The following is a 20,773-nucleotide window of genomic DNA, read 5'->3' as shown; positions in this document are numbered from 1 at the left end:
ACAAGAGAAAACCAAAGAGAAGTTTATTAACATATATACCTCATGTATACATGGGAAATACCAAGGGAAAAATGAGTAACTCCCTGAGGTAGCCCAAGCTACCAGTTTATTTTTTTTAAATAAGGTGTCTTTAATTTCAGTATGGTTAACATACAGTGTTATATTAGTTTCAGTTGTACAGGATAGTGATTCAGCAATTCTATACATTGCTCAGGGTTCATCATAAGTGTACTCTTTAATCCCCATCCCCTATTTTACCCATTCCCCCAACCTACCTCCCCTCTGGTAACCATCAGTTTGTTCTATAGTGAAGAGTCTGTTTCTTGGTTTATCGCTCTCTCTTTTTTTTCCTTTGCTCATTTGTCTTGTTTCTTAAATTCTACATATGAATGAGATCATATGGTCTTTGTCTTTCTCTGACTGGCTTATTTCACTTAGCATTATACTTTCTAGCTCCATCCATATTGTTGCAAATGGCAAGATTTCATTCTTTTTTATGGCTGAATAATACTCCTGTGTGTGTGTGTGTGTGTGTCTGTGTGTCTGTGTGTCTGTGTATGTATCACCTTTCTTTATCCATTCATCCATACATGGACACTTGAGCTGTTTCCATAATTTGGCTATTGTAAATAATGCTGCAATAAACATAGGGGTGCATGTATCCCTTTGAATTAGTGTATTTTTGTATTTTGGGGGTAAATACTCAGTAGTGTGATTACTGGATCATAAGGTAGTTCTATTTTTAACTTTTTGAGGAACCTCCATACTGTTTTCCACAGTGGCTGTACCATTTTGTACTCCTACAAACAGTGCAAGGGGGTTCCTATTTCTCCATATCCTCTCCAACACTTGTTTCTTGTGTTTTTGACTTCAGCTGTTCTGAGGTGTGAGATGATATCTCACTGTAGTTTTGATTTGCATTTCCCTGATGAGTTATATTGAGCATCTTGTTATGTGTCTGTCAGCCATCTGGATGTCTTATTTGGAGAAATGTCTGCTCATGTCTTCTGCCCATTTTTTAACTGGATTATTTGTTTTGGGTTTTGAGTTGTATAATTTCTTTAAATATTTTGGATACTAAACCTAAGCTACCAGTTTAAATACCATCTTCAGCTAAAGACAGAAGAAAGAAAGGTGTGAGGACACTCGTTATAGGGAAGGGGAGGACGGTTAACAGGAAATTCACCATAAACAAGGGTAAAGTTTGTTATGCACATTTAAATCTGCAATTTAACGGTTGGTACTCTGGATACCATTGATTTTCTTGTGATTTAGAGTCATGCTTTTCTTCTTGGTACAGAGAGGGAGACATCCTTTATAAATGTAAATTCCCCTTTCGAAAGGTAACTTTTACTCTTTTCAAAGCTTTTCCTATGTCTGCTCTTTCTCAATCAGCTCAAAATAATCTGTGCCATCTGCCCATTCTTAACTGGATTATTTGTTTTTTGGGTGTTGAGTTTGATAAGTTGTTTATAGATTTTGTATACTAAGCCTTTATCAGATATGTCATTTGCAAATATCTTCTCCCAGTCAGAGAAAGACAAATACCATATGATTCCACTCATATGTGGAATTTAAGAAACAAAACAGATGAACATAGGGGGTAGAAAAGAAAAAGACAAACCATAAAACAGACTCTCAACGATAGAGAACAAACTGAAGGTTTGCTGGAGGGGAGGTGGGCAGGGGGATGAGTTAAATGGGTGATGGGTATTAAGGAGGGCACTTTTGATGAGCACTACGTGTTGTATATAAGTGATGCATCACTAAATTCTATCCTGAAACTAATATTACACTATATGTTAACTGAAATTTAAATAAAAACTTGAAACAAAAACAAATAAATAAAAATCTATGCCAAAGAGGCATATTTTGGGGTGGCATATTCTGTTTCCCTTCACTACATGCTAACCCTAGATGGATGAGTACCTTCTGTCTAGTTTCTACAACTCTAAAATTTGAACACTGGTATTTCTCTACCTTTTTGATAAGATTGTTATGAAGACTATGGGACATAACGGAAGGGAAAACATATTGTAAATGGTAAAATTCCATACAAATGCAAATTAATGATGGTAGAATTATTTGTAATATTAGATTATAAACTTCTTAAGGGGTTGGATTGGATTAGGCTTTAATGATCATTACAGCCATCACAATGCTTAGCGTAGTACTAACCAGTGAATTTAATAGGTGCTCAAAAAAATAAAATAAAAATTTCCTAAATGAAATAAAAGGATGAAAAGGATTGAGGGTGTCTAGCTCTTTTTTACCTGCAGTCCCAGTTAGGATTTGGTGACTTCACTGCATGTGTGAGAGATTTCCAGGGCTGACTCATGCCATCTATCCCTTTTATAAAATAATCACTTTGAAGAAGATAAGTAAAGGACTTGGAGATTGGGCTGCTTTCCATTTGTTATTTCTAAGAGAAGCCATTCCCAGAATTTTTCAAATTTTCTCACTTTGGTACACAGACAGAATTTTCTGAAATCAGGTTTTTTGTGTGGTTTTTTTCTGGGAGAACAAATTTGTGAAGTCGTGTATCCCTACATGGACATATTGTAGCTGGTGAAAAACTGTTATGATAAATGGGAAACATACATTTTTTTTCCTTTTTTATCTTTGGCTTTTCCCTGTGTGGTACAGATGTTGAGCCTTGTGAAATATACAGTTTAATACTTTGCATTGTAAATAGAGTACAAGTAAATGCCCTTTGATAACTTTTATGCCTAGCAAGTCTCTGGCATGAGTCTGTTTTGTTTGGGTAGGAGAGACTAGCAAACAAAAATCTCACTTTCATTCTGTGCTAGGAAATGAAGAGTATTGTCTTATTTCTGCAACTCATAAACAAAATGTTTAACACTTTCTTAGGAGTCAAAGAACATATGGTGATAGTCTCAAATGTGTATGCAGCATTATATGAGATCCTTTTGTTGGTAAAAAGAAAGTAGAGTAAGTCAAAAATGCATTAATACTTTCAGTCTGTTGAGGTCAAAATGGACTTGAGGGTTGAAAGATTTAAAGATTGTTAGCAGGGAGGAGGTTGTTGTGTTGCTAATGTGAATGCTAATATTTAAGTAGCCTAAGAAAGAACATAGGTAGGGTCCCATCTCACTTTTAAAATCACATTGTATCCAATAAGTGTCAGCTGCAAAGTAATTTTCCAGAAATGGTCTGAAAAAAGAAAAAAAAAGAAATGGTCTGATTTTCTCCATTGACTTCCATTGTAAAATGAGAGCTGTGTTCCCCTCAAAAATAAATTTGGCCCCAAGTTATAATAAAACATACTGAAGAATTCAGAAAATCTTAAATATAAGATTTATACTTTTAGAAATTTTATATCTTTATATTTGTAAATTTTAAGATTAATCTTAAAATCATAAAATCGGTTATTTCAAAACACATTTATCAGTGCCTGATAAAATAATACTACCATAAAATATTAATACACTATAGTAGACCTTGTAATAGCATGCCTCAACCTGTGCTATTATCCTTCTTTTATTTTTTTTTTTTTTTTTTAAAGATTTTGTTTATTTATTTGACAGAGAGAGATACACAGCGAGAGAGAGAACACAAGCAGGGGGAGTGGGAGAGGGAGAAGCAGGCTTCCCACAGAGCAGGGAGCCCGATGCGGGGCTCGATCCCAGGACTCCGGGATCATGACCTGAGCCGAAGGCAGACGCTTAACGACTGAGCCACCCAGGCGCCACCTATTATCCTTCTTTTATAACTCTAAGTATTTTACCTTTTCACAAAAAGACATTTTACTTCTCTGACCATTGATTTTTTTTTAATTTAACTCTAATTTTTAAAGGTGGATTTGGTTTCCTTTATTCTTCATTGTTAGCCCACTTAACCTTTCTCTGAAGCATTCTTACCAATTTACATTCAAAAGTTATTAGCCATAGAAGAAAGACTAGAAGAAAATAATCCAAAATGTTCACAATACTTGCTCTGAGTTAATGAAAATTTTAGTTGGTTTTTGTTTTCGAAGTCGCCCAAAGAGATTTTTTTTTTTTTATAAAGAGAGAGAAAGGGGCGCCTGGGTGGCTCAGTCCTTGGGCATCTACCTTTGGCTCGGTCATGATCCCAGGGTCCTGGGATAGAGCCCGCATCAGGCTCCCTGCTCGGTGGGAAGCCTGCTTCTCCCTTTCCCACTCCCCCTGCTTGTGTTCCCTCTCTCGCTGTCTCTCTCTATGTCAAATAAATCTTTAAAAAAAAAGAGAGAGAGAGAGATTGGGGTACTTGGGTGGCGCAGCCAGTTAAGCATCTGACTCTTGGTTTTGGCTCAGGTCATGATCTCAGGGTCATGAGGGTGAGCCCTGAGGGGGGCTCTGCACTCAGAGCAGAGTCTGCTTGGGCAGGGGGAGCAGAGGGAGAGAGAGCCCTAAGCAGGCTCCACGCCTGGCACAGCTTTTCTAGAGCATACTACTCAAAGTGTATCCAGGACTGGCAGCCTCAGCATCACCTGGGAACTCGGTAGAAAGTGTAATTCTCAGCCTCCTGGGCTCAGTCCCAGCAAACAGCAGTCTGGGTTTTAGCAAGCCCTTTGGGTGACTAAGGTTCTGGCGCTATAGCAGAATCTCTCCCCCTCTTTCCCATCTCCCTTTCTCTCCCTCCGTCTTCTCCCTTTCTCTTCATACCTCCCTCTTGCCTTCCCTCCTCTTCTCTCCCTCTCCTTCCCCTCTTCATGTGGGTTACACACACACACACACACACACACACACACACACACACACACAGCCTATATATAGAATTCACTGTGACCTCTCTCTAAACAGAATGTGTGTATTTAAAAAGAGAATTTTTTTTTCTAAGTTTTTTGTTGTTCGTTTCTGCCCTACCTTGTTCATTAAAAGATAACTGAGGCAGTTTTCTGGTATTTGTACTTATATGCTTTCATTTAGCAAACATGTTTTGCATGGTTATACATTAGATAGTTATGCCTAGTTTACAAATTTTTGAAACCAATTAACCAATAAAATGACTCTAGCAAGTTATTGTAGACTGACTTGTGTCCCTGCAAAAATTCATATGTTGAAGCCCTAACCCCCAGAATCTCAGAATGTGACTGACTGTATCTGGAGATAGGGTTTTAAAGAGGCAATTAAGTTAAAATGAGGTCCTTAGGGTGTACCCTACTCCAATATGACTAGTGTCCTCATAAGAAGAGGAGATGAGGGGGCACCTGGGGTGGCTCAGTCGTTAAGCGTCTGCCTTCGGCTCAGGTCATGATCCCAGGGTCCTGGGATCGAGCCCCGCATCGGGCTCCCTGCTCCGCGGGAAGCCTGCTTCTCCCTCTCTCACTCCCCCTGCTTGTGTTCCCTCTCTTACTATGTCTCTCTCTGTCAAATAAATAAAATCTTTAAAAAAAAAAAAAAAGAAGAGGAGATGAGGACACAAACACAGGCAGAGGGACTACCACGTGAGGATATAGTGAGAAGGTGGCCATCTACAAGCTAAGGAGAGAGGCCACAGAAGAAACCAAACTTGCCAACACCTTGATATTGAACTTCTAGCTTCCAGAATCGTGAGAAAATACATTTCTGTTGTTTAAGCTACCCAGTCTGTGGTATTTGTTATGGCAATCGTGGCAAATTAATATGTAAGTATTTATAAAAATGATGGTATCATTCAATCTTAACATCTAGTGTTTGCCTTTAAGATGCTATTGGGTCATGTTCCTTAACCGAAAGCTACAGCTTTACAAAGAGTGCCAGAGACCAGTATGAAAAACTGTTCACCATGCACAACAACATGCTAAAGCTCTATGAGAATCTTGGAGAATACTTTATTTTTGACTCTAAGACAGTGAGCATAGAAGAGTTCTTTGGTGATCTCAGCAACTTCCGAACTTTGTTTCTGGTGAGTAATACATCTTAAAGGATTGCAAGGCCTGTTGTTTGTGTTTTTTTAAAAATTTCTTCTGTTAGCATTTTATGTACCTATTGATCATATTGATTTCATGTTATAGTCCTTTACCAGGAATTGACAGATATTTTATACCTGTGACATAGGTAAAAATGGTTGGCTGGCTTAATATATAATGGGGACTTAAATGAATTATCTTCAACTTTAGATATATATGGGAATTTTTCTACTGAAATTTTATAAGAAAAAGAACGAATTGGTACTTAAATGATGTTTTTATACAGCATAGTATTATAATTTGACCTACCTTAAAAATTAATATCTAAAGTCATCTTTCACTTAATACATTAAAATGCTATGATCTGTGAGCAAGCTTTTGTCATAGTCTATATGAGAAATCAGTTCTAAATTAGACTATATAAATGACCTGAAATACTTAAATTTTCTTTCATACTGTAGGTTCCTGTTTCAAACTATAACTCTTGGGGATGACAGTAAATATTAGCATTAATTAGAGATGGGTAATCAGGGTGCCAGTTACGATGCTAGAGGGAAGCAAAAGCTTTACTGTATAAATGTTGTGGAAATACTACTACATCAAAAACTAATGATGTAATGTATGGTGATTAACATAACATAATAAAAAAAATTTTTTTTAAATGTTGTGGAAATAGTTCTCTGCATCCAGTGAAAAAGTAGAAAAGCACAGACTCCGATTATGATAGTAATAGAGAGATATGCATAATAGTTGATATCAAATAAGTAAAGTTTCATGTATTTTAAAGAAGGAATTCTAGCAATTATCCCCAACAGGAAGATCAGTTAGCAACCGAATTCGTTGCAGTTTGAGGTACGTTTCTATCCCCAAAGCAGTTATTTGCTAAGTAAGGCTCTCTCTCTTGACTATGTTGCCCCATGAAATTGTTGGATTGTGGTATGACTTGCACAGTCTGTGAGATACAGATATTTTTGTGGAAAGCATTTGCTTTTATCTACTAAGTTAGGACATATAACCCAGAGCACATCCTATTTTTGGTGATAGAAGCTAAATAAAAGCTTTCATAAATATGATCATTTGTCTTTTTTTTTTTCTGAGAATCTTAGCTTATTTTGGTCTTTGGTCTTTACCCCTTAATAGACATACATATTTACCTTTTTAGCTGGCCAGTAAGTAGTAAAATGTGTTCTGGCAATGACTTGCCCAACTATTTTCAAAACTTAAAAGTTATAAATATGACGTGAACCTATGAATACCTATGTTATATCTACTTGGACTGTTTTCAAGAAGAAAAAAAATATGTTGAAAAGGAATAAAGACTAGAAAATACACTTCAGTTGACATATTGAAAAGATAAATCCAATAAGTTATTTTTATAACATCAATGTCTGTGGGTAAATGGAGATAAATATAATTAATATTGTCAATCTCTATTAAAAAGTGCCTTGTTTTAACATGGATTGGATGTGAAAACATTGTCACATTAGTGCCCCTCACCTCCCTGATACACAGTCATAGAATAGAATTTGATGTACTCCCATTTTATAGCATTTAAGGACAATTCCTGTGTGGCAGCCTGTGTTTAATCATGTTAGCCAGATGCTTAGAAATCTTGCTAAGAACTAGAACTGTATTTGTATTACTTCCCGATCATAAGTTGTTGCGTTATTTTTTTAATGTAATGATGTCATTTTTAAGAAGACCTGACTCTACGGCCTGGTGCTATTACTAATAAGCTGTGTGAGTTTATATAAGTCATTTATCCTTTGTAGCTACGTATTTATTTATTAAAATGAAGTGATTTTACTCCTGATCTCTAAGAATTTATTCCTCTTTAGAAGTCTATGAGTCATAGAATTTCAGAGAGTAATGTGAATTGTATACATAAATAGGATATATTTGTCTACTGACTTCCTGTGTGTATAGCTTGAATACAGGGAAATAATTTGTCACAAATTATTCTCATTGTAAACAAGTTGACATTCTGGAGTCCAGTTTTGTGTACATTTATGTGAATTTCTTGAGATCCTGCTAAGATTGATTTTAAAGCTTTCAAAACAGGTAACCATCTCCTACAATGTGTCCTGGTCAGCCACCGCCGTCTGCCTTTCAGAACACTATTACTATCATTTTTTTCTCCAAATCATTATTGACTTGCTGGCATGAGAGCTAAGTGTACAACTTATTGGTTGTTTTGAACTTGGGTTGGTTATGTAACCTCCCTGGGCATCAGTTTCCTCATTTATAAAATACAGGTGATAATTCCTGACATTTCTTTCTCAGCACTATGTGAAAGCACCTCATAACCTATGCTATGCAGATGGAGAATATTATCAGCCATACTCTGTCCATCCATTTGATTATTTTTTATTGAAAATCAATTTGATTTTGGTAATGCTCTGGGTCCAGAGAGAAAAGGAAGAAAATAGTCTCTCTCTACCCATGAATGAAAAGACACAGACAGGTAAATACAATGTAATTTGATAGTGCTGCCTTAGCAATATCAAGGTGCTATAATAATGCAAAGGAAGAACTGCCTAACCCTGCCTGAGCTGGCCTGAGAAGCCTTCACAGAGAAAGTAACATTTGGGCAGAGTCAGGAAAAACCGTAGGTGTTTGACAAGTAAACTTTGACAAGCAGGTTTAACGGTTTTACACCTGACCTATAAGCTGAACACTCCTAAACCAACACCAACTTCAGTCAATCATTTGTGTTCCCCATGTTCCTATTTCATAGTGAGCTTAAAGTGATTTCACTCTCCCAGGGGAGGGAAGAACCCTGAAAGAGAGACAAAAATTGTAATCGCCAGAAGTTCCCATTTTCTTAGTGTTTTGTGTATTTGGCTTCAGGGTTCCTACTGCTAAAAACATATTGGACTATAGATGTAGGCAATAAAATACCAGTATTGCTGAGAAGAAAATAAGAGTTCTGATTCATGTGCTACCAAAAATTACTTCCAAATGAGCTCAGAGTTTCATCTTGGGAGATCTATTTGGCATGTATAGCATAAACAAAAGGCACATACTAAAAAGTCTTCCTCAGAGAGATATCCTCTAAAGGATGGGGGAAATGGAAATAAACAAAAGGATTTGACATTATGGATTAAGACCTTTTTCAAAATAATCACATTCAAATTAATGAAAGCAAAATTGGATAATCTCAAAGAGATGCTGCTATATTAATTATTCATATCATTCATATTATATATTACTCAACTGAGGATGTTAAAGATATTCAAGATGAGTGTCCTATACATTAGCATGAAGATATATGTAATTGGAAACATTTCTAAATTCAGAATTAAGTCTCTCTTTCTAGTTAGCTTCCTGACATCTTCAGAGTTCAAAAAACTGCTTATAATATAGGCAAGATTAATTAATAATCCCTGAATTTAAGTTAAATATTTGATGGAAGAAAATAAAATTCCACATTTATAGAATGTCTGGATATCTTTTTTTGCTTATTATTCTTTATGCTTCAGTTAGTTCAAATAGTAGGCTACACAGTCTTTTTTCTTTCGAGATATTTTGAATAAAATATTCAAAATCAGTGAACCTTATATGTTTCACTGCCATGCAGTATCTAGCTTAGGCATAAAAATTAATTTCAGCTGTTGGGAAAGTGTTTGAGGCAAGTATTATACTTCAGTAACTTTCATAGCTCTAAAATTATAGAAAATATTTCTTTTGTATTTTAAATCTTTCAGTTTCCTGTTGATTCTGTGTGTTTTTGTTTTGTTTTTTAAAGAACAATATGTTACCCAGGCACTCAATTAATTTTTGTTTTGTGTGTGTTCTCTTTCTATAGCTCATATACTGGAAATATAGGAACAAGGCTTTATAGAATTAATAGATACATTTACATAAGAAGAAAATGTTACCATTACTATTAATCATGCTAGAAGATTTCCCCTCAACAAAATAAGTATTTGCTGCCATTCATTTGATAAATAAACTAACATTTTTAAATCACAATTTCCTTTAACAATTTTTGAACAGCTCTTAGATGAATATTAAAATCACTAAGTGTTAGGAGGCTAAGTGATAGCTATATTTATGCCATCATTCAGTCTTCTTGCTTCTATCTCCTAAATGTCTTAGAATCCATTCATTTCTCTCCAAGCCCACTGATGCTGTTAATTCTGGGCCTCTACGATCTCTCAGCTGGACTATTATAATGATGTTCTAACCGGTGTCTGTGTCCACTTCTCTTATTCTTCTAATCCATTCACCACATTAAAGTCAGAATAAAACTGAAAACAAAACAAGACAGTGTTACTTTCCTGACCTAAAATTCTTTAACGAATTCTCTGTAGCCTCAAGATGAAATCTAAACTGTTTCAAATTAAAGTGGCTTCTAAAATCAAAAGAACTATGGTTACTTAAAGGCCGGACCACCTATGCTTGGCTGACTGAGCCATAATCACTTAATGTGTACTCTCCTCCCAGACTGGTAAAAGTAAAGTATGAAAGTGGAAGCAGCAGAACAAGACAACACTTAAGTGTCTAAGAGGACCTGAGCGTCTTAGAACAGAGAGAAACTTAGGGAGCACAGTATTAAAACTAAATGAAGGCTCAGAGGCAAAGGTGTGATTGCCATTATGCCTTAATTGATCCCATATAGCAAGTATGGCATGGGGAGTTATGAAACTGAGGTTATTCTTATCTTCATTCTCATTTAGGGATGGTCTTCCTTCTGTCTTAAGTAATTGTCCTTTCAAAATCTGAACTTGCATGAGAGCTCCTTATGTACCCATGTTGGCTTATGGAGATATTTAATTTTGAGAAGCTCTCATTTCTCTCAAGCCGTGTTCCTCTTTATAAGGTCTCAATCATGTCTAAATCTAAAGTATAATTGAAAAGCCAAAGTGAACACCTGCATTTAGTTACACTCAAAAGACTAAATTGATATATACAGAACATTTTTATTCATTCATTAAAGGCAATTTGCCTTTAAAGAAATGAGGATGGGGGCGCCTGGGTGGCTCAGTCATTAAGCGTCTGCCTTTGGCTCAGGTCATGATCCCAGAGTCCTGGGATCGAGCCCCGCATCAGGCTCCCTGCTCGGCGGGAAGCCTGCTTCTCCCTCTCCCACTCCCCCTGCTTGTGTTCCCTCTCTCGCTGTGTCTCTCTCTGTCAAATAAATAAAATCTTTAAAAAAATAAAAAAATAAAATAAAGAAATGAGCATGAATTTTTGCATGAAAAGATTGTGTATATAATTTCTGATCCAAGAAGACTTAAGTTATTTTGACACATTTTTAAACCTTCAATTTACAAAGTACTTGACATTTAAAGGAAACTTTAGTGCAATGTTATAAAAATGGTGGACTTATAAAAGAAACCAAATATATTCTTTAACAAAGGAGAGTCTTAATCAGTAATATAAACTCTGTTCTCTAAAGTTCCATCATCCAAAATCTTTCTTAGATGCTTCGTAATTTGATGTATCTTTGCTTTGCCAATAAAATGATAATTAATATTGTAAAGATACCTTTGAGAAACTGCAAAAACCCTGATGTGCCTCTCGAATAGTGTAGTTTTATTTGTAAGCTAAGTATCTCCAGGCCTCAGCACCTGTGAATTCAGATGGGGGGGTCACCTTAGTAACAATAATCCAGATATCCCAAATTATCTCTTCTTTACCTCCCCTGGCAGGACGCAAGCTCCCTGCAAAGTCTCCACTCCCACAAATACATCTGGAGTCATCTCATATGGCAGAACATGTTAGCTATAGTTACCACTTGACATTTGCTCACAGATATTTGAGTGCCTACTATTCTAGGGTGATGGGAATATAGCACTGACCGAAACAGACAAAGAAGCCCTGCCCTTCCTATCCTGCTGCAGCTCTGGCTCCCCTCTGCCTTTTGCTGGCAAAGCTGTATGGGGCTGCCCTCAGTGAAAATCCATCTGGACCAAGGTTGCAGTCTCCTACTGCTCTAGTTTTGCCACCAATCCTTGTAGTACCGTAGTGGTGTTATGCTCAGTGCAAAGGTAGCTGTGTTTCATAGCACACTTCATAAAAACAGTTCCTTTTGCTTCTCTTCCGATCCCATTCCCCTTGAAGGCTGAAAAAAGTTTCAAGTTCTAGAGACCTCAAAGGAATCCTAAATCCATAAGCCCCTCTATTCCCCTCCATCCTTCCTTTTGTTCTGTCACCTAGGCATGTATCTAACTTTTCCTAGAAGCCAGGGATAAATAAATTACCAGCATAAATCCTTTCATGCAAATAGAACCTAAGGGCCCACCAACTCCCTCTCTAATCACATACACACCCAGATAATTAATTCCCTTTGAGCTCGGCTGGGACCACCCTACCTATGTAGCCTTAGGTTTATTTTGATCTACTGCAACTCTTTGAAAATAGGCAATCCATGTAAAATATATGGTAACTCTATTACGCAGAATGTTTGACCAGAATTCCTCATTCACCAGCTGTGGCAGAGAACAGACTTTATTACTGTACTATACAAACATCATTGAATTCTTTTTTTTTTTTTTTTTTTTAAAGAAAAAGATGTCACCTATCAACTGTTGTATTCTGTTTGACTGCTTACTTTGGGTCAGGAGTAGATGTCCTATTTTTCTGATGTAATTGTTCCTTGTATAAAAAAAATAAATATTATATCGTAAGGAACTAAAGGAATATGTAATAATGGCATACATGATTTAAAGAGAACCCAAATTCCTCATGATAAAAATGCCTACTGGTATAAATGGTTTTTAAATATGTACACGCTTTAGATTAATATTGTAAAAATTTTAAATATCATAAATGTTTCTAAAATATTTCTGAAAGTTGTCAGATTGTTTATGGCAAAACGAATATTGTCCTTTAAAAATCTAAGACAATGTCATAGTTAACACTGAAAATATTAACAAAATCAGTTCAATGCCTACTTTTCTTATTAAAGTGTAGTAAGAACTAGAACCAGGAAACAAAATGCAGTACCTTTAGTTCTAGCAACACCTCACATAGAATTTTTCAAGGAAGTGTTTCTCATAAATACGTTATTATTGAATTATGTCTAAACACCAGGAAGTAGGAAAGTTATAAGATAAGCAGTAGGGTATACAAGCTGACCTTTTCTATCGGCCTTGAGAATGGCCAAAGCTATTGATAGTTACAACCTGAGCCAGAAGATCCCAAAAGCCAATTCTACGGGTACCACCCTCTCAACTTGCTGAGTTTATCTTCATTCTGCTTCGTCCTTATTTATCTATTTGCTAATGATATTTTATTAGAAAAGATGCCCTAGCCCGTGTACAAAGTAGTAGGAGGCAGGATTCTCCCTGGAACCCTGCCCATGGAGATCCTTTTGCCTGATCTGACCACTGCTTCTTCTCCCCTGCCTTCACTTCTTCCCCAGTTGCTTTACCAACTGTCTAAGAAGATTTTTCCCTAGTGCTCCCATTTTGGCCTAGATAACCCTTCTGTGTGCTTTCATACCTTCATCCTAGCACATTTTGCCCTGTAATGTGTTCATTACCATATCCTCAGTCTTCACTATAAATTAGCCTACTATGGGTCAAACACAGGGCTGATCACTAACAACATATATGAATGACAATGAATTAATAAAACAGTGAATGAACCAAAGTACTAAAGATGAAAAATTCAAATGATGGCCCTCCAGAGCTCACATCCTAATGGGAAAGACCGTCAAAGGAACAAATACTAATGAAATGTGATACATCTATGCAAAGAGCTTATGAGCACAGAGGAGAGAGTCATTTATTCTGATTTAAGGAAGGCTTTGAAGAGGAAGTGACATGTGAACTGGGTCATCATTGTTTTGCTACTATGTGGCCTTTCACATTTAGTCTTTTCCCTTTTCTTCTTTCCCACCTTGTTTGGTGTTTGTGTTTAGTGGTAAATATATATTGCTTTCTAGTTTTCCATGCTGAGTTCAGAGTGAAAAAGCAGCTATTTCATTTCTGGGGAAGCAGGTAATTATTATGATCTAAAGGTTATCCATCATATGCTTGGAGAAGCAGTGACCAAGCTTCAGTTACCTCTTAACAACTGACAGCTATCCTGAGCAATAGACCAATCGATGCAGATTATCTAGGGCAACATCCATTGCTTAAAGATTGACTTGTCTGGTGTGACTTTAGGGCAGTGGTTATGACCCAGGAATGATTTTGACCCCCAGGAGACATCTGGCAAGGTCTAGAGACATTTTTGTTCATCACAACCAAGGAGGAGGTGCTGCTGGCATCTAGTGGGTGAAGCCAGGGATGCAGCGAAACATCTTACAATGTACGTATAGCCCCCCACAACAAAGAAATATCCGGTCTAAAATGTCAATAGAGCCAAGATTGAGAAACTCTACTTTAGGGTTATCTGCTGAAGATTTTTTTTTTAATTTTCATTTGGAAAACAGTGTGAGATGATTCAAATTAGTAAGCAAAATTTATACCAGATAAGTTAATAACACATTTATTTTTCATATCAGTTTAATATTTTAATGATAATTTCAGTTGTCAACTTGATCGCTGTAAGGTTTGTTTTAGTTACTAATATTTTCTGTATCATTAAAAGATGTCCTGGTTCATATGGCTTGTAAAATTTTTATTTTATTTTCTTTATTTTTTCTGAGAATCTCTGATTTTCATTTTTTTAAATTAACATATAATGTATTATTTGTTTCGGGATACAGGTCTGTGATTCATCAGTCTTACACAATTCACAGCGCTCACCATAGCACATACCCTCCCCAATGTCCATCCCCCAGCCACCCCATCCCTCCCACCCCCCTCCACTCCAGCAGCCCCCAGTTTGTTTCCTGAGACTAAGAGTCTCTTATGGTTTGTCTGCCTCTCTGGTTTCGTCTTGTTTCATTTTTCCCTCCCTTCCCCGATGATCCTCTGTCTTGTTTCTCAAATTCCACATATCACTGAGATCATATGATAATTGTGTTTCTCTGATTGACTTATTTCACTTAGCATAATACCCTCTAGTTCCATCCATGTCATTGCAAATGGCAAGATTTCATTGTTTTGGATGGCTGCATAATATTCCATTGTGTATATATATACCATACCTTCTTTATCCATTCATCTGTTGATGGACATCTAGGCTCTTTCCATAGTTTGGCTATTGTGGACATTGCTGCTATAAACATTGGGGTGCACGTACCCCCTCAGATCCCTACATTTGTATCTTTGGGGTAAATACCCAGTAGTGCAATTGCTGGGTCATAGGGTAGCTCTATTTTCAACTTTTTGAGGAACCTCCATACTGTTTTCCAGAGTGGCTGCACCAGCTTGCATTCCCACCAACAGTCTAAGAGGGTTCCCCTTTCTCTGCATCCCCACCAACATCTGTCCTTTCCTGACTTGTTAATTTTATCCATTCTGACTGGTGTGAGGTGGTATCTCATTGAGGTTTTGATTTGGATTTCCCTGATGCTGAGCGTTGTTGAGCACTTTTTCATGTGTCTGTTGGCCATTTGGATGTCTTCTTTGCAGAAATGTCTGTTCATGTCTTCTGCCCATTTCTTGATTGGATCATTTGTTCTTTGGGTGTTGAGTTTGATAAGTTCTTTATAGATTTTGGAGACTAGCCCTTTATCTGAAATGTCATTTGCAAATATCTTCTCCCATTCTGTCGGTTGTCTTTTGGTTTTGTTGACTGTTTCTTTTGCTGTGCAAAAGCTTTTTATCTTGATGAAGTCCCAATAGTTCATTTTTGCGCTTGCTTCCCTTGCCTTTGGTGATGTGTCTAGGAAGAAGTTGCTGTGGCTGAGGTCGGAGAGGTTGCTGCCTGTGTTCTTCTCAAGGACTTTGATGGATTCCTGTTTCACATTGAGGTCTTTCATCCATTTTGAGTCTATTTTTGTGTGTGGTGTAAGGAAATGGTCCAGCTTCATTCTTCTGCATGTGACTGTCCAATTTTCCCAACACCATTTGTTGAAGAGACTGTCTTTTTCCCATTGGACATTCTTTCCTGCTTTGTCGAAGATTAGTTGACCATAGAGTTCAGGGTCCATTTCCGGGATCTCTATTGTGTTCCATTGATCTATTTGTCTGTTTTTGTGCCAGGACCATACTGTCTTGATGATTACAACTTTGTAATAGAGCTTGAAGTCTGGACTTGTGATGCCACCAGCTTTGCTTTTCTTTTTCAACATTCCTCTGACTGCTCGGGGTCTTTTCTGGTTCCATACAAATTTTAGAATTATTTGTCCCATTTCTTTGAAAAAAGTTGATGGTATTTTGATAGGGATTGCATTAAATGTGTAGATGCTCTAGGTAGCATAGACATTTTCACAATATTTGTTCTTCCAATCCGTGAGCATGGAACGTTTTTCCACTTCTTTGTGTCTTCCTCAATTTCTTCCAGAGTATTCTATAGTTTTCTGAGTACAGATCCTTTGCCACTTTGGTTAGATTTATTCCTAGGTATCTTATGGTTTTGGGTGCACTTGTAAATGGGATCGACTGCTTAATTTCTCTTTCTTCTGTCTTGTTGTTGGTGTATAGAAATGCCACTGATTTCTGTGCATTGATTTTATATCCTGCCACATTACTGAATTCCTGTATGAGTTCTAGCAGTTTTGGGGTGGAGTCTTTTGGATTTCCCACATAAAGTATCATATCATCTGCAAAGAGTGAGAGTTTGACTTCTTCTTTGATGATTCGGATGCCTTTTATTTCTTTTTGTTGTCTGATTGCTGAGGCTAGGACTTCTAGTACTGTGTTGAAGAGCAATGGTGATAGTGGACATCCCTCTCATGTTCCTGACCCTAGGGGAAAAGCTCTCAGTTTTTCCCCATTGAGTATGATATTTGCTCTGGGTTTTTCATAGATGTCTTTTATGATATTGAGGTATGTACCCTCTATCCCTACACTGTGAAGAGTTTTAATCAAGAAAGGATGTTGTACTTTGTCAAATGCTTTTTCTGCATCTATTGAGAGTATCATATGGTTCTTGTTCTTTCTTTTATTCATGTATTGTATCACATTGATTGATTTACGGATGTTGAACCAACCTTACAGCCCAAGAATAAATCCCACTTGGTCGTGGTGAATTTAGTAAACGAAACAGATGAACATAGGGGGAAAAAAAGAGAGAGGCAAACCATAAAATGGACTCTTAACTATAAAGAAGAAACTGAGGGTTGCTGGAGGGGAAGTGGGCAGAGGGATGGGGTAAATGAGTGATGGGTATTAAGGAGGGCACTTGTGATGGGCACTGGGTGTTATATGTAAGTGATGAATCACTAAGTTCTGCTCTTGAAATTAATATTGCACTATATGTTAACTAACTGGAATTTAAATAAGAACAGCAAACACAAGAAGAAAAATAATAATAAAAAATAAAAATCATGGGGAGTAGAAATATAAATAGAAAGCATTATTCATTTGTTTTTAAGTTATACTTCCCTATTTGTTTTCTGTCTTTAGCTGGAATATACTTAGATAAGACATCTCTGCTTTTCCAGCTTGCTTTTTTATTTGCTTACTTTTTCTCATTAATTACTGTTTAGTTTACTGACATTCTAAGCTTAATGTGAATGGGGAGAATGAGACAATGAACTCTAAGCATAATTATTAGGAAAATTATATTATGTATTAGAACATAATAAATGCTGAAGAAAACAATTGTGCCAAATGGAATGACCACATGAAATTGGCTGAAGGGTTTCTGCATTAGTCTTAAAGTTCCTTGTACAGTCAATATTTTAGATTTAGATTTTGGCATTATAGTTTTTTTCTTAAGTATAGGAATCACTGAATTTTCCTGTTTAAAAGACTTCACTAGGGGTGCCTGCGTGGCTCAGTCGGTTGAGCTTGAGCATCTGACTCTTGATTTCGGCTCAGGTCCTGATCGCAGGGTTGTAAGATGGAGCCCTGAATCGGGCTCTACGCTCAGCACAGCGCCTGCTTGTCCCTCTCCCTACCCCTCTACCCGTACCCCTGTTTGCTCGTGGGAGTGCACGCACAGGCTTTCTCTCTCTCTAAAATAATTAAATTAATTAATTAATTTTAAAAAGAAAAGACTCCACTAGTTACAATTAGATGATCTTCATACAAATTCTTGTTTCTTAGGCTGTATATCTTTATATGGTATAGGAGAAATAAAAATGAATTCTGTCCCACTTGAGAGAAAGAGTCTTGCCAAGGACTTTATCATCTCAGTTAAATAATCTTAATATTATTTTCTAGAATATGGATGCTATGCAGACATGATCTTTACCTAGAAGTGTGGCACGCTGCCTACTTTTAGACATGGGTCAAATTCAAAACTTAAAAGAAGAAACTAATGAGAAGATGTCCATCCTTTTCCTAATAATATTTCTAAAGCTATGGCTCTTGTCCTTGTTAATTAAGTAAATTAACACCTGTCCTTTTTCAAGAGACAACAAAACAAAGCAAAACAGTGCCTCATTCAAATACTAATTCAACCTCAGTGACTTCTTCCCCAAGAAAGACATTAACATCCTTAAATGAGTTTCTAGACAGGAAGCTCTGATAAAAGATGGGATTTATAGTAAAGCATGTAGTGGGATAAAAGCATAGTTTTAGTGGCAAAAATATGAAAAATTATAAAGAACTTAACAAAGTTATTTAGTTCATCTTGGATTCCTTTCGCCTTGTTCCTGTTCTCTGCCAGCTGTCAGCTAGTTGATCTGATAAACTAATGCAGTACTAATGTGTCACTCGCTCTGTACTACATAAGTGCCCTTTAAACCCAGGACAATGCCTTAATCCCTCAGAGCAATTCTACTGTCAAGAACTTCTTGCAGCCTGGCTAGCTGACAGAGGAAATGTTTGGGGGAAAGGCAGACATGCTTGTACTTCTGAAAGAAAGTCATGTACATAGCTACCTAACCTGCCTGGGTGTAGGATTTTTTTTCCCCCATCAAGGACATTCTACAAATTAACCTGGCTGTTGGGGTCTTCTAATTCAAATTTTACAAATTTGTATCATTTGGTAATGGCTTCCCTTGGGATCTAGATCAGGGATCAGCAGTCTATGACCTAGCTGCTAAATCCAGTCTGCCCTCTGCTTTTGTAACGAATGTTGTGTTGGCACAAAGCCACGCCCATTTGTTTATATATTATTTGTGGCTGCTTTCACCCTACAATGGCCGTGTTGAGTAATTGAGACAGAGTCCATGTGCCACACAGGCTGAAATATTTACTGTCCAGCATGCAAAGAAGGGTGTTAAGGTGAGATTCTGATAGGGAAATTATAGAAAACCAATATACTCTCTTGCATTTTAACTTTCAAATGCTGTCTGTCCTTAAGAGGGGGTAGCTTTTGAGAAGGTGGGAGTTAAGAGTTTCATTGGAAGAGATGTAGTATCAGCTTGGCTGTTGATTTCCACTTTCCTTTCTAGGTGACATTACTTTGTTATATATTGCCCCTGTGGTAGAATTACTCCACTCATCTTGCATTGTTAGGGAGGATGACTGCAGAAGTTAACCCCGGGTTTAGTGTGTGAGACCTAGGTCATGCTTAACCAGTAGTCCTAATCTCACTTATACATCCCTGGAGACAGAAGATACTTAGTACCTATATTATATTAAGTACACAGTATATGCTTTGTAATCCAGATCCCCTCCAACTCTACCTTATAGCACAATACACATACAGCCTCATTAGTAGAAAAATCCTTTGTCATAACATGGGCAGGATTTCTTCGTTTTGATTTTTAGTAGAAATATCTCCTCAGTCTATTTATTTAGATGCCCATCCTTCAGTGTTAATTATGAGCAATACCAAGGGTCTACCCTTGGTCCTACATAATTTTTCCAGGGAAGTTCATATCTTCTCTCATGGTTTATACTCATTCCTAAGCTGCGATATTATTCTTCAGTTCTAGACTCAACTTTATTGTCTCTTTGATGCCTCTAACTAGATTTCCCACAACTATCTCAAACTCAGAATATTCGAAATAGAATTCATTATGTCTTTTCCCAACTTATTCCCATTATTCTCTGTTTTGGTTAATGGAACAACTTGTTATCTTCTCCCTCAGTGTTCACATTTGTTCAATGCCTGAATCATCATCCTTTAACTGCCCTAGTTTTGGTATTTATTGTCTCTCCCCTGGACTACTGCAGTAACCTTTTCAGTCATCCACCCTCCAAACTGTCCTTATACCACTGCCAGATATTTCTTTCTAAAACATAGGTCTTATTGGGACACCCACCTTCTCAGAAATCTTTAATGGCCTCTCATAGGTGACAGTAAAGTCTAAACTAGAATCCTTCCAACCATTATCCTTTTCCTCTGTTTGCAGGGCTCACAATCTCCCTTCCACTGGTGAAATCATTTTCATCTTTCAAGACTCTATTCAGTGGCTATTTTCTCCCTTACAGCTTTCCTAGTATCTCTTCCCCAACTCCAAGGAGAATTAATTTCTCCCTATTTTGTGTACTCATATCACATTATTAATGTGGTGTTATAATACCCCACTCATTATAATTGCTGATATGCAGATCTGCCTTTTTCTTTACGCTGCAAGTTCCTTTGGAGTAAATGTACCTCGATTTTCTTTTAATTTTTATCACACAGCAGAGTGTGGCACATAGAAGTAGTGGGTAAATATTGATCAGTAACTGCATTTATAAGTGATAATCATGCTCCTCCTGTGTGAGAGATCTAATAATAAATGGCCTTTTGTATTAAGTGTTTCAAAACCCTCTAGCTCTCTCTCCTTCCCTTCTCCCTGCCCTGCTACTTAAAAAAAAAAAACAAAACAAAACACGTTCATTACATTTTAATGGCTCCTTTGACTCTTCAACATTGATTCAGCAAATATTTTACTAAAGTACTTAAACTTGTCTACATTCACCCCATCACTCTAAGTTGTGAAATCCCAAAGTGTACTGTATTTTCCATGTATAACTCTTGATTAGAGCTATCAATAGGCACAAGAAG

At 36.9% G+C, this 20,773-nt stretch overlaps 1 protein-coding gene across 3 annotated transcripts in view; it reads left to right on the top strand.

The window, feature by feature from the left end:
• The window catches only part of LOC118553187 (protein diaphanous homolog 2), a 951,294-nt gene that overhangs the window by 705,952 nt on the left and 224,569 nt on the right, over positions 1-20,773 (top strand). For all 3 annotated transcript variants that reach the window (XM_078064453.1, XM_078064454.1, XM_078064452.1), the window contains one exon: positions 5,705-5,868. In XM_078064453.1, the coding sequence (XP_077920579.1) occupies positions 5,705-5,868 (164 nt within the window). The remainder of the gene's footprint in view (positions 1-5,704; positions 5,869-20,773) is intronic.

The sequence above is a fragment of the Halichoerus grypus genome, chromosome X, assembly GCF_964656455.1.
Source record: "Halichoerus grypus chromosome X, mHalGry1.hap1.1, whole genome shotgun sequence".
NCBI lineage: Eukaryota > Metazoa > Chordata > Mammalia > Carnivora > Phocidae > Halichoerus > Halichoerus grypus.
This window is presented reverse-complemented; position numbering and strand designations above follow the sequence as displayed.